The sequence below is a fragment of the Notechis scutatus genome, chromosome 1 (assembly GCF_049901735.1).
Source record: "Notechis scutatus isolate UNSWTSFEM ecotype Mainland chromosome 1, rNotScu1.2, whole genome shotgun sequence".
NCBI lineage: Eukaryota > Metazoa > Chordata > Lepidosauria > Squamata > Elapidae > Notechis > Notechis scutatus.
The window spans coordinates 226,691,185-226,706,072 of NC_142009.1; the positions used below are offsets into that span (position 1 = coordinate 226,691,185).

The following is a 14,888-nucleotide window of genomic DNA, read 5'->3' on the forward strand; positions in this document are numbered from 1 at the left end:
TAGATGTGCTTTTGTTTCTTTAAATCCAGTGAATCAGAGAGATGTCCCACCAAGGATTCACACTGTAGGCCTGCATCATCTATGCGTTCAGGCTTCGCTCTTTCATGTTTTTTAAGCTGCAAAACCTAAAAAGGATTGGGAAAGGAGATGGGATAAGCCAATGAATGCAATGCAATTCTTCTTCTATCGATGTCATAAAAGATGTTTCAGTATTCTGCATTTGTGCTTCTATAGCAGTTTTTCATGGCTGAGCATCAGCTGTAGGAAATGTTGGACCATGTGACAGCTAATGCTCAGCAGATTCTTTTTCATCCTCTCATATATATATATTTTTTTAACATCAGAATTATAAATGTGTCCAAGGCACTGGAGAATGATAGTAAATCTGGTCCTGAGGATGAATTTCTCCAGAGAAATAACATCTCATGCTCTTTTCCAGGACTCCTTACATTCCTTAATGGCTACTCTCAGCACTTGCAATCCACTCTTCATTCGCTGCATCAAACCAAACTTGGAAAAGGTGACGCTCTGGGGGTGGGGAATGCCAGTTGAACATGGAAGGGAGGAGGGAGATTCACCATGATTTTCAGTGGCAGCTGAGTTGAAGCTTTGCTGACCGGAAAGGGTGTTTCTCCTTTTCTGAGGGATTCTGGATTCCCAGAAGAAAAAGTTTTGTGTCCAGGGTTAGCACAACAGATATACAAGAAAGGCTAGTTTCTAAAAGGGCTGCTGTACGTAACATAAATACTCTGTTATTGCCTTTCCTTTAATGCAGGGGTGTCAAACTCAAGGCCCGCCGGCCGGATCTGGCCTGTGGGGTGCTTAGATCTGGCCCAGCAAAGGACTGGTCTGTGGTGCCTCTGCGAGTGAAAGAGGAGCTTGAGGAGGGGCCACGCGACCCGTTTTCAGCTGCGACAGCCTCCTGCAGCCCTCTGCCAGCGAAGGCAAGCTGTTTTTGCTGGCAGAGGGCTACTATAAAACAAACTAAAAGCAAAAGGAGAAATTTCCCCTTTTGCATTTGAGCATGCAAGAAGGGGCAGGAAAGGAGAAAGGGAAAGTGGAAAGACAAAGAAAAAGAAGGGAAAATGGGAAGAGAGCAAGGAAGGAAAAATAAGGAAAGAGGGGACGGAAGAAGAAAGGAGAATGAAGAGGGAAGGAAAGGAAGGAAGGAAGGAAGGAAGGAAGGAAGGAAGGAAGGAAGGAAGGAAGGAAGGAAGGAAGGAAGGTCTTGCACTTGGCCACCACAGGTGCCCCCGACACGAATGATGTTGAGCTGGCTACGCCCACCCAGACCCCCGAGATCAAACACAACTCTGATGCAGCCCTCAATGAAATCGAGTTTGACACCCCTGCATTAATACATTGGGAGATAAATCTTGCATTTAAACATTTTCCTGAAGCCTAGTGACTGTTTTGTATATCTAATTCATCTCCTCTGTGTGCGCTTGTGTGTGTGCATTGTACATGTATGTGCATGCAGAACTAATTAATTGAGATGCCAGGAATGACTTTTGCAATCCACCTGTCATACAAGTAAATCTCTTTAAGTTGCCATCCCTCACATTTGGTTGGTCTCTACTCTTGGATGTTCTTTAGGCTCCAAATCTGTTCAGTCCAGATGTTGTGTTGAAACAGCTGCGATACTCAGGTATGCTAGAGACAGTGAAGATTCGGAGAGCTGGCTTTCCTGTGCGGCGTCTTTGTCAAGATTTCCTCTGCAGGTAAAGGAGAGACAGCGCATTTCCTAGGAATGGGGGTTGCAGAGAAAACAAATATAATTGTTTAGAGTAACTGCCTTCTATGGAGGAGGAAGCTTAAGAAAACTGCTTCTGTCCCATGGGTTTGAACCAGGGTGGGATGCTACCGGTTCCGCCCGGCTCTATAGAACCAGTAGCTCTGAAGAGCAGGTAGACACAGAACCGGTTCTGTGTCTGCTGCTGTTTGGCCCACCCGCCCACCCAGGCTCTTACCTGACCTTTATTTCCTGCTTTTTCAACCTCAGCTGCTTTGCGCGGCACAGCTGAGATTGAAAAAGCAGTAAAAAAGGGCGTTTTCAAATGCTGAGCACTCGCGGGCAGCACTTATCAGCTGTCCGGGAGGCACAGCTTTTGTTGTATTACACGCGCGTGCAAAATGTAAGTACCGAACCGGTAGTAACACTGGTTGAATCCCACCCCTGGTTTGAACAAACAATCTCTTTTTTCTTTCCTAAAACCAGATAATGATCACACGTACTCTTCTAATCTGTTCAGAGGCATTTATATGCAGTATCTATCTTTAATTGAAGTATGGAAAATAAACACCCTTTCCTTCCCCGCCTCCCTGAAAACCATACTTGAGTGTATTATTCTGCTGTCAGGTTAAATTTCATTTTACAAGTGTAATGCTTTGCAGCATTAAGAATTGTTGCAGTTCCTCTTCCCAGATAACAGATAATCAGAGTTGGAAGGGACCTTGTAGGTCATATAGTCCAACCCCCCACCCAAGCGGGAGACCCTACACCATTTCTGACAAATGGCAGTCCAATCTCTTCTTGAACGTCTCAAGTGATGGCGCTCTCACAACTTCCGAGGGCAAGCTGTTCCATTGGTTGATTGTTCTCACTGTCAGAAAGTTTCTCCTTATTTCCAGGTTAAATCTCTCCTTGTTCAGTCTCCATCCATTATTCCTTGTCTGGCCTACAGGCACTTTAGAAAATAGCTTGACCCCTTCCTCCCTGTGGAGCCCCTCAAATTTTGGAAGACCGCTATCATGTCTCCCCTGGTCCTTCTCTTCACTAGACTAGCCAAGCCCAGTTCCTGCAACTGTTCATTGTATGTTTTAGTCTCCAGTCCCCTAATCATCCTGGTTGCCCTTCTCTATACTTTTTCTAGAGTCTCAACATCTTTTTTATAATGTGGTGAACAAAACTGGATGCAGTACTCTAGGTATGGTCTTACTAAGGCTTTATAGAGTGGTATTGGTACTTCCCTTGGCTGATGCCACTTGCATTGTTTGGAAAAGTTAATGGAGCCAGTTAAAAGACCCTTTGCTCTACCACAGCTCAGAAGCAAAAAGAGAACTAGACTAGGAGAACAACTAATTGCATCTAATGCTAGAATTTGTTGATCCACACCTATTTCTGATTAAGAGCATTTGTTTGGTTATTACAGATACAAAATGCTTTTGAAGAATTGGAGCAACCCAGACAGCACAAGAACCACATGTACAAACTTTTTGCAAATATATGACAACACCCAGAGAGAATGGAAGCTGGGGAAAACCAAGGTAAAACTTATTTTTCCCAAAGAAGTAAATTGGGAAATGCTGTATAATAATATTGCCCACAGTTACCTACATGTATGATGATTATTAGTTTTAGAACTTTGACCTAGCTGGGCTGTGCACCTGCTGAGTCTCACATATTTTGCATCACAAAAATCTGAATATATCTTCATTTCTTTCTCCCAGCAAGCCTCTTGAGAAGCATAACATGCACCCTGCTGTTCTGCTCAAGAATTCATTGTCATGGAATCTTTAGATATGATTGCTTAGCTGACAAGACACTACCGAGCATAAAATATTATATTTTTTAAAAAAAATCAGTAAAAACCATTAGATCAGGGACAGTGTGCTGCTCTGACCCATTACTCCTCTAGTCTTGCATGTTATAGCTTCTTGATTCTCATTTGTTCTTTTCCTATCTTGTTCCTACCATCCTGTCACATAAGTCAACAAGTTTATTAAACATGCACAGAGAATATACTAAATGGGTCCAACAGTGCACTGGAGCACCAATTTTCCCCAGATTTTGTCCTTTTCAAAATCAGTAGAAGAGCTGTTCATCACTTTCTCCTGTTTCACTCTTATCATTTCTAGTGAAATTTATTCTCTGCTGAATGTTGATTAAGGTCAGGAAGGGTATTGAAGTGCCTATGTTTGTATTTAAATCAATACTTCAATTTCTCAGCTAAGTGCAAAAATATTTTTGGAGATTTTTTTAGATAAGAATTTTACTAAATGTTACAATTAAAAAAGTTAAATGCAAAGAAAAAAAATGCAGAAAAGTTTGGGGAAATGAGCCCAAATATTTCAGCCATTATTGAACAGTATAAATATCTAGAAATAGTATAAATATCTAGAAATAGTATTTTATTCATTCACTCATTCAATTTGGAGGCTGCCCAACTTCCAGACAAGCCCAGGCAGCTGGCATCTCAAAAACAAGAAATAATAATCTAGAGAACACATACGTATATGTCCAGGAAAAATGCAACACAACAAAATCTGACAAAAAGAACCACCAGGGGCTCATAAGCTTCCCAAACCTCAGATCTTGGAGCAAAGCCACATTTTTAAAGAGTGGTGGAACGACTGGAACGTGTTTAATAAAACATTATTTGGAGAGCTGACACAAAATACAGTGATACAGTGCAACTAAGACAATGGGGTCAATAAGGAAATTTTTACTGAAAGGATGTAGATTAGTACATGCAATAGGAAGAGTGTTCTGTTTGGAGCAGAAATCTGGAAAGAGGGGAATAGAATGCCCATAATTGTAAGACTTTAAATAAAATAAAAAAAATCATACAAAATCAGTTCAGTTCATGGAAGACAAGCAAGCCTTCCATGGGAAACTAAGAGCTTCCTATGGAAGGCTTCCTTGCCTTCCATGAACTGAATTGGTCTTATCCCAAGATAAAGTTCACATTGACAAGGCCCTGCTTAGCTTTTGCAAATGTATCTCTTTAGAAAAGAGTCTGAATTAACAGGGAAATGCTTGGAATTTAACCTTGAAATTTAATGAGCAATGCCTGCTGAGTTTCAGTATGTTCATTGTTATTTGGAGTAATACACTAGTATTGGATGGAAATAAAGAATAATATGCTATTTTTCAGGTTCATTATACAGAACTTCCTCTATATTAAGGATGTGAAAAACCTTCAGTGTATAGATCATTCTGGGCCTAGTAGAGTCAAGTTCAGGTGGTCCATGACTGGACCAACATACATTTGTTGCATGTTTTCAATCAAAATAGAGCTGGTAGGGACCTTGGAGGTCTTCTAGTCCAGCCCTCTTCTCAAGCAGGAGACCCTATCTCACATTTCAGACAAGGAACCGTCCAGTCTGTTCTTAAAAATCTCCAGTGATGAAGCACTCACAACCACAATCTGGCTATGGAACATGTATGTTTGGTCCAGACTCAAATCCAGACATGGGCGTTTCAGGTCTAAATATTATGGGTGCTGAAAAGGCAAAGCTGGCAGGGATAGGCAGGGGAAAAACAAGCCATGGGGAGATTGGAAGAAGGAGCAGGTGAATGGTTGGGTTGTACTGTGCATGACATGAAGTGTAGCCAAGGGAATGGAATGAAGGCCCAGAGACGATTGGTGGAGGGACTAGTTGATGTGGCAAGTTGGAGTCCGCTGCATTCGGAATCCATTGTAGGAGAGAAGAAAAGGGAAAGGAAGACAGTGGGGAAATTGTTTCATGGGCTGATACACAAATCATTGTGAGGAGGGTGGAGGGGAAAGGAGCTTGTCCCACAGCTCTGCCCAGAAATTGTCTTGGTTAAAACCCAGAAGAAGTATCGTTCCTGGTTTTGGTTAAGATGGACTAAGAATCTTTTGTGGCTAAACAACAAAGCCACAGTTGTATGTCATATGTGGAACATATGGAACAAGGGATTCTTCCCCCATTTTATGCATGTCTATCAGTGCTCATATCACAAGAGGAATAGAATGCTCACTATTAAAATTAGGACAAAGGCCAATTAAATGCAATTAAGAATTCCTCCTGCTACTAGCATCATTTTCTTTATTTCATCCAACTAAGGCCTCTCCTACCTACAAAAGCCCTGTGCCAGATTTGTCCCAACGTTTTCTTTAAGACTATTTTAGATGTTCAAAAATCTAAATCAATAAAACCACTGGGGAACCCAGTTCTGTAGGGCAGGGGTCCCCAACCGCCGGTCCGCGGACCGGTACCGGGCCGCGGAACAAGCCTTACCGGGCCGCTGGTTGCTGGGCGCCGCCATCTTTTTGGTAAAAAAGCAATTTTTCGTCAAAAAGATGGCGGCGCTAGCCTTGGTGAGCTTTTCCGGGTAGAAAGCCATTTCTACCCGAAAAAGCTCACCAGAGCGCTAGCGCCGCATTTTTGACGAAAATCACTCCGTGACGTCACCGGAAGTGATTTTTCGTCAAAAAAAGATGGCGGCGCCCAGCTGACGCCGGAACCGGGCCGCGGCGCCCAGCTGACGCCGGAACCGGGCCGCGGCGTCGAAAAGGTTGGGGATCCCTGCTGTAGGGCATTAATAAAGAAGTAGCTCAGCAATAGCCTGTGGTCCAAAGGGCAAGGAGCCCTCTTCATTAAAGAGCTTCTAGTGTGATCCAAGAAGTTGCTATTTATTTATTTTTATTTATTTATTGTATTTATTTGATTTGTCAATCTCTTACAAGATAGTCGCTATAAGTATAAACATGAGTAAGAATACAGGAAATAGATATGAATAAATGGGGACCATAGGACAGGGACGGTAGGCACGATGGTGCACTTATGCACGCCCCTTACAGATCTCTTAGGAATGAGATGAGGTCAATAGTGGATAGTTTGAGGTTAAAGGAATGAGGGGGTTAGAGGATGTAACAACAGAGTCAGGTAGTGCATTCCAGGCATTGACCGCTCTGTTGCTGAAGTCGTACTTTCTGCAATCAAGTTTGGAGCGCTTAACATTGAGTTTGTGTCTATTGTGTGCTCTTGTATTGTTGTGGTTATAAAGTTATAGAGCAGTTAGGCCTAATCAGAATAATCAAGGACATTTAGGACTATTGTAATTTGTTTCTGTGTTTTTTTTTCCCTGTCCTTTTCCTTTTAGCATTAGATTGTATTTTTCTTGGCAGTAGGCAGAATTATAGCATGTCCTGCAGATGGGACTGCCTGGAGCAAAGTGGAGAGTGGAGAAACCTTAGGCTTCAAAGTAAGAAGGAAATGGCTGTGTTTCTGCCTGCTGAACACTTGAAGTTAATAAATCAACCTTAGAGCCATTAAAAGAGCAGGCTCTGAGTGACTGATGCGTGGACAACTAGCCTTTGATCTCCCCAGGACCAATAGGACTTTCTCCCCTGTACACGTGTTCACACTTCATGTTGCTGGACCATCTGAAAAGGACTGGCTGTCTCGGGTCCAGGTCCTGCGTTAGTACAAAACAAACCGAGCTCCTTTTGGCAGTTCTAAAGTCCAACTTTGTAGGCCTCTCTTTGCAGAATGAGCAAGAGGGGGGGCCATAGCGTGGATGAAAAGATGCTTTTCTTTCCACTGAATGCTTTGTTTCATTATCTGCAGGAATAAGATAGAAGCAATTTTAGGGCAATTTTAAGAAAGATATTGGCAGGTAGATAAGACAGCCATATTCATGACCAGACAATGAGAGTTTACTCAGTAATGCTCACTGATTACACAAAAATAGAAAACCTGTAGGACACACAGCATTCTTTTTTTGTGGAATAACATGGAGATGACAAGATATAAAAAAGCTTTGGGTTGGGGAAAATATCAGGTATATTAAACTTAAGCTGCATGTTCTTTTTTTATACCAATTTCCCCCCCTCCCCCAACCCATTTGTACTATTTTCCATTTGTGCTATTGGGATAGAAACATCTTCGGTGTCAGTTCGATGGGATGTGACTGTGATACCCTGTAGGATTCAGGAAACCTGGAACATTTTTTAAACCCACGAGATTAATACTGGGCTGGTTCTCATAACCCCTTTCATTAAGGGGAAGGCACTTGTGGGGTTTAAGCGGAGAGTAGATGAGGGGAAGGAACGTGAATTGCATGGGGTTTTCCTTCTTAAATTTAGACCAGTAGATACATCAGAGATTGCTCCATTTAATAGCTTTGCCCAACTAGAGCACTTTCCAACCATCAAGCTCCTAGAATTAACAAAGAACATGGCCATCTGTAGGTCAGCAAGATGGCCCAAAACTTTTTACAAGGATGTGTTGTAGATAGAAGGCAACATTTTTCATCCCATTGTACTGCACACAATACATGGGAGGAAACTAAGATTCACTCTATAAGCACAGCAGGTTTTTTTTTTAATCCAATCTCTGGTAAGATTGCCTGCATAATATATACGCCCATATGGTTGGGTTATTCATATATTACTTCTTTAGATATACTCTTTTTAAAAAAAAATCATATTTGTTTCTATGGTCTGTCTTGTAAAAGCCTATTTTGTGCTTTTTGATAATGACTCGATCCAACGGAATTAAACATTTCCTTAAATAGAAGTAAAAACTTAATCTGGCTGCATTTCTTCATGCTATTTACAATCATAGGAGTGGGGAAATGAAGCAGTTGGCAATTGTAGCCCAGGGCAGTTCAGGCTTTCTTTTCATCAGGTTTCTGAAGAAAAAAAAGAAAAGAAATGGGTCTTGAAACAGTCCTGAGTTTATCTTAGGAAAAAAAGTGGTCCCTTTGTTTTGGCCTAAGGAATGGGCTGTAATTTCCTCAGCATGAAACAGCAGGGAAGCATAGCATCCCCCTTCATTTCTTGAGGCATTGTGAGATCGCAGGTACCGTGTCCCTGTCTAGTAAGCCTTCCAGGTGTGCCGTGTTCTGGTTCCTGCCTACGGGGCAATAGGGGGCCCTGTTAAGATGCATATGTGAAGTATGGGTGTTGGCTTCAACATGTGCTGAGCAGGATGGGGAAATGAGTAGGAAATGCTTCCTGCAACATGTATTCAAGGGGTATTTCTATACCAAGCAATTGTCTGGGGGAGGAAGGAAAGGGATTAGTGTAAAGAATTGTGGAGCACAGGAAAGGAAGAGGAAGGCAAGGCGGCCTTTGTATTTCTCATTAGAAGCAGAGCAGCTGCCAGTTGTGAATTGTGGAGGGTTGAAGGTTTTTTCAGGGATCAAATGAAAGTACAGCTAATCAGAGAAGCTCTGTTCTGCTTCAATGCCAGCTTTGCCATTTGTACTCTCTGCTTCTGGTTTTCTTTTGTGGTAGATACATCTGAAATTTTTATATTTTTTTTGCTTATAAAAGAAAGGCTGCTACATTGGTGCATAAGCAAGAAAATATATGCAACAATTGTGTTTTGTTATGTATGCATTGTTTGCATTCAGAGTTCTACACCAGTCTCTTTAATATTTTAATTCAGCTTAACTAACTTATTTATGCTATTCAGTGATGTGGTACCGATACTGATTTCTCCTCAACTCCCAATACAGCTTTTGGAACAATATACATGTGACTGTGAGGTTCCTGCCACTACCACCACTTTTGAGGCAAAATGGGAAATGGAGAATTCTTTCAAAGAGGAGATGGGACATCATAGTGGTAGAATACTCTGGCCGTGCTACTCTTCCTGTTTTAGAGCATTGTCAGAAGATCGACCCAGGTTGCTCTTGAGCAGAGGTCTTCACTTGACAGCTTTAAGACTTGTGGACCAACTCCAGAATTCCTCCTCCAGCCATGTTAGCTCAGGAATTCTGGGAGTTGAAGTCCACAAGTCTTAAAGTTGCCAAGTTTGAAGACTCTTGCTCTTGAGGGTCTTAAGCAGAGGTCTCCAAACTAGGCAACTTTAAGACTTGCGGACTTCAACTCCCAGAATTCTCCAGCCAGCATAGCTGGAGTTGGAGTTGAAGTCCACAAGTCTTAAAGTTGCCAAGTTTGGGGACTCCTGGCCTTAAGGGAGTTGGAAAGCCAAGTGCACAGAAATAAGGTCTCAATAAACAGGCTGAGGAATGGAGTCCCATAAAGATTACCACTCAGCTGTGTTGCTAAGATGCCATTGGATGCCTCTTTAATTGTTTCTGGAAGGAGTAAATATGAAATACAATTGGAAGTGTGAAAGATTAGCCATGGAAATGACCAAAGTAGAGTTCTGGGGATATGCCATTAAATTCTTTCATAGTTTCTCCTTAGTCCCAGAAGAATGCTACATTCAAACTATCAAGGCCTATCTATCTTCATCTCTATGAGTTTATTGTTTAATATACCTGGTTGAGTACATTAAGGTCCATTATAAGGAGCAGGTATCAGTGAGTCAATTTAGTCACCAAAAGCAGAGTGGGTGAAGAAACCATTAAGACTCCATAGAATGTGGCCCAAAGCCATCTTTTATGGTCTCACTTCTGTCACATGTTAAATCTAAGATGCTTTTGCACCCTTTGTGACATTGCAAAGAATCCTGGGATTCATCTTTTAGATAGTGCATTGCTTCAGTATGGATAAAAAATATATATTGGTGTTTCAGTACGAAGACCTCCCCACTACCACACACGTACACTTTTAAAATAATAAACCAGGAATGAGAAGCAGGAGTGGAAAATTAATGTCCTGCAGTTGGAATCATAATACCTCATCTTTAGAATATCCACTAGGATTTAGTCCATTTATAAATCTGGTCTGAAAATTTGCATATAAAAAAACATTGCAACCCACCATCTGTTAATGTGCCTGTCAAATTAAGCCTGGCTCTTGAGGTAATTGTAGGAGGGGAAAAACCAATACAAAGGAATACTCCAGTTCTTTTTAGCAGGCAAGAAAAACGACAGAAAGACTGGCATGGGGGAGAAATGCTATTTAGCAGCCAGAAGAGGATGATTTAGTGGTAGTGCAGAAATTGGTCTTGGGAGACCCTTCACATATTTTAACCAATGTGTTCCTGTGCATCCCTCTCACCGTGGTCTTCTCTCAGTCTTTATACGCCGATGGTATCTTAAAACTGCTTTAGGAATTTTTAAATGGAAAGCTCCAATTACCTTAGAAAAAGATAAAGCCCTGTCAGGAAAAGGGTTAAACAAGAGTCGTAAAAGCAGTGCAGCCGCCTCCTCTCCTCTCCTTCCCTTCAACCCCCCCCCCCTCCCTCCCCCCCATTCCTTGAGCACAGTGCGGGGGCTGGGCTGACACTCCCTGCTCAACTTTTCCCTTGTCTGTTGGTGCGGATTCCCGAAAGGGAAGGGCTGGTGGAGCAGCGGGGACTGCTCCGCTGCAGGAGCGTAAAAGAAGCCCGCTGTGCCTGGTTACTCTGAGCAGGCAGGCAGGCATGGGATCTGCTGGGGCTGCCTGGGACTCGCTGTTTCCTCTCTTTGTGTCTGACGAAACTCCTCCCCGGGGTACTAGGTTTTCCTGAAGGAGGTTCTGGAACAAAAGCTGGAAAAGGCCCGGGAAGAGGAGCTGAAGAAGGCGGCCACCGTCATCCGAGCCCACGTCCTGGGCTACATGGCAAGGTCAGTGCCTAAATTGCCTGCTGTGCTTGGGCTGCATTGCTGCCTGCTTGCTGCGGCTGCATGCACTGGATTTCCCTCCCCCCCTTCTTTTTTCTTACCTGGCCTCCCCATTCCTGCTCGAAAGCCTCCAAGTGGGTTTCTAAGAGGCAAAGTTAAGCCACGCGCTCTGACTTTTTCCTGTTGCATTTTTCGTCCTCCTTGAAGCTGCCCTTATCTCGATCCCTGGCTGGCTCCCTTCTCTCTGCCATTCATTCAAAGCTCCAAGCACAGTCTCTGCTTTGATTTGGAACAGCTCAGTATCTAGGCCATAACGGCCCTGCCCCGTTCCCGTTTCACTCCAGGGGTCTCTGGGTAGAGTTGTATGCAGGCTTGTGTTTCATCCCTGCTCTGTGTCTCCTTACCTATGTCTCTATTTTTAACTTACTATCGTCTCTTCTTCCATAGAGAGCTGGGCTTTGTCTCGGCACGTTCAGGCAAATTGCAATGTACCGCATGCCCATTGGGACAACTGCTTGCCTTCATAGGTACAGCGGCGTTACTATAAGAAATAGATGGTGTATCTTATAGGATTGCACATAGAAGTTAGTACTAATTTGGCGTGATTTGTATAGGTTTGTCTTAAAAACAGTTTTTAGACCTCCTTAAGGTTGCAAAGAAGACAAGCACCTATGAACAATACTTGCTGGAATCCCAGACCCCAACTAGGAGAGAGGCTCGCCCCTCTTCATTCCCCCCCAGTCAGAAGCAAAATAGAAGTCTCTAGGTTTTGTTTATACCTTCAGTTAGTATAATATTGCTGGCAAACTATAGGAAATGTATAGGAATACTTTTTAAGTTTTGCCAAGCAAACTAAAAGGGGGATGGTTGGGAGGGGAGGGGGAGAGAGAGTGAGAGAGTGAAATGAACACAAGGAAGGTTCAGTATTCCTTCCTTAGTTCCATCTTCCTCCAGTGCATGAAACCAAGCCCTTCCATTTCTCGGTCCATCAGTTTGATGCTAGCCTGGGTATGAGACTCCTACTGGCATTTATTTGATTTTAAGTCAAAGTGGAAAACATATCCAACACACCTTCCTCCTCCTATTTTCCCCACAACAACCCTATGAGGTAAGTTTGTCTGAGAGAGTGATTGCTCCAAGGTCAATGAGCAGGCTTTCATAGCCAAGGCTGAACTTGAACTCATGGTCTGGTCTCTAGCTCTGTGTTTTAAGTACTAGATCAAACCCTCAGGTTTCAGCAGGTTTTAAAATCTTACCTTTATATCTTTGAGGAGAATAAGCCTCTTTGCGGGAAAGAAGTGAATCCATTTTTATTGATTGAATTCATATTTTAAGGAAGTTTTGATTCTCAGAGTCCTGCATGATACAGTCTTAGGGCTGCAGAAGATGCCACTATTTACTGGCCCCATCTATCCCTATTTGGAGATTTAGGAAGTCGAGTTTGGCATAGAGAAGGTATATTTTGCATCGACCCAAAATTATTCCATTTGTTGTGCTTAGCACATCACATGCCTGAAAATGAAAATGAATGGCAGTCTCAAGATGCAGAAACTCCATTGGAATTTGGCTAAGTTTGGGAGAACGGCAAAACAGCTTCTTAGAGCATTGTCTTTATGGAAACTTGATTGTGTTAGGTATTCAGAACAGACTTAACAGGGCAAAACAGCAGCTAGGGAAAATTTAGGAAGAAAGGTGATTATATTGGTGTGACCTCCATACTTGTGTGCCTTTTGACTAGGAAGAAGTATCGAAGAGTGCTAGCCAGTGTTGTGACCATTCAAAAAAGTTATCGCGCACACTTCTGGAAGAAGTCTCTCTTGCGCCTGAAGGCATCTGCCATTGTCCTGCAAAAGCACTGGCGTGGATGCCTAGCTCGCAACCTCTATCAAGACCTGCTGGAAGAAAAACAGAGACAGAAAGAGGAAGCTGAGGAGCAGAGACGAGAAGAAGAGAGGATTAGAAAAGAAGAAGAAGACAGGCAATGGCAAGAAGAGAGGGAGTGTAGAAGGAAGCAAGAAGAGAAGGAAAAGAAAAGGTACAATGGCTATATTTCTGAGAGATGTCTGTCTGCCTATCTGTCTATCTATCTGTCTATCTGTCTATCTATCTATCTATCTATCTATCTAATCTATCTAATCTATCTATCTATCTATCTAATTTATTTGCTGCCCATCTTGCTGCAAGGTCACTGGGTAGCTTACAATGTTAAAAGCAATAAAACCATAACAGATACAGTCTAAGAACAATAAAAATATAATTTATAATTAAAAGATGTGGGGAGGGAGGTGGGATCTGCTATTAGTCTGTCAGCCACCTTCAGCATAATGTACCCCCATTGGGGCCCAAGACCTTCTGGCAGAGCTGGGTCTTCGGGCTCTCTTATGGAAGGTCAGGAGGATGGGAACAGATCTCACCTGGTTTGGTGGGGGCGGAGGCAAGATGTCCCAAAAGGCAGGAATCACAGCTCTTCTCCTGGACCCCACCAGCCAGAATTTCTTGAACAACGGGGTCTGCAGCATGCGTCCTTTGCCGGCCTGGTTGGGGTGAACCAATCCCATTGGACTGTGATGGGAAGTAATCTGGATCCATGCCATGCAAGGCTTTAAAGATAATAACCAACACCTTGAATTGCACCCAGAAGCAAACTGGCAGTCAGTGCAGCTGGCAGAGCAGTAGTATACTAAGGACCACTCTAGGGGCCCCAAGGACAGCCTGCATTCTGCACCGGCTGGAGCTGTCAAATGATCTTCCAGGATAGCTCCATGTTGAGTGCATTGCAGTAGTCCACATGTGGCCATGGCTTGAATGAATATGCACAGGACTCCTGATCTTGGAAAGGGCGCAACTAGGACACAATGCAAAGTTATACAATTTTCTAGCCACGACTGCCATCTGCACACCCAATTTATCTGGGATAGTGCCATCCCATCCAGAACAAAGGAAGTCAAAAGTCCTGGATCTTGAGTTTCTTTATACCCAAAGCCATTCTGATCTTACCAGGATTCAGTCGAAGCAGTTCAAAAAGCCATTTTAGAGTGTTGGAGAGAGGGAGTTCCATACAAAGAAATCTCTGTATCTCGAATCAAATTATTACATGCAACTAATAATAGTATGTGAAATAAATAGATTCCATTCCCAGGTCCAAAGCAACTTAAGGTTGGTGATCCTGAAGGCAAAGGTAAATTAGAGATTGTAAAGCAGCAGCATCTGCTCTTTTATGAACCTCTTTCTCTGCCATGGGATCTATAAAAAAGGAGTTACATTTGGTTTTCAAAAAATTCAACTTTTTCCAAAGGCTCAGCCATCTTTGTTTGCACATGTCTTCCTTTCCTCTCCAGTTTCCCAGGTTAATTCCAGAATTGGGAAATAGGCTTAACAGTGTCTTTCTGTTCTATGTAAGTCCAGGTATTTGCCTGTCTTAACCTGGGTGTTTTTTCAAATTTAATTAATGTTTTTTATGATGATGAATTATTATTCATCATAAGGCAAACTTGATTTCTTTTAGTTAGCCACAGGCAGCCCATAGTGTGAATGGTCCATACATATCAAGTAGCTGTCAGTTTCTGCTCTAAAACCTTTAAGGAAATTCAGCCTTCAGAAAACCCAAGCTTTTAATTAAATGTGCTGTAATAAATTCTAGGGTTCTGAAGGCAGCTTTTAACTAAGACAT

At 42.7% G+C, this 14,888-nt stretch overlaps 1 protein-coding gene and 1 long non-coding RNA gene across 5 annotated transcripts in view; one reads left to right on the top strand and one right to left on the bottom strand.

Annotated features, from left to right (window-relative positions):
- LOC113410701 (unconventional myosin-X-like) overlaps positions 1 to 14,888 on the top strand; it is a 57,411-nt gene that overhangs the window by 18,486 nt on the left and 24,037 nt on the right. For all 4 annotated transcript variants that reach the window (XM_087950441.1, XM_087950440.1, XM_087950438.1 and 1 more), the window contains 5 exons: positions 440 to 520; positions 1,597 to 1,721; positions 3,153 to 3,267; positions 11,115 to 11,221; positions 12,957 to 13,253. In XM_087950441.1, coding sequence (XP_087806567.1) covers positions 440 to 520; positions 1,597 to 1,721; positions 3,153 to 3,267; positions 11,115 to 11,221; positions 12,957 to 13,253 — 725 coding nt within the window. The remainder of the gene's footprint in view (positions 1 to 439; positions 521 to 1,596; positions 1,722 to 3,152; positions 3,268 to 11,114; positions 11,222 to 12,956; positions 13,254 to 14,888) is intronic.
- Positions 1,607 to 11,449, bottom strand: LOC148133211 (uncharacterized). Its single transcript, XR_015746595.1, has 3 exons — positions 11,320 to 11,449; positions 8,312 to 8,386; positions 1,607 to 1,744 (listed from the first exon to the last, which is right to left on the bottom strand). It is a non-coding gene; the product is annotated as an uncharacterized LOC148133211 (long non-coding RNA).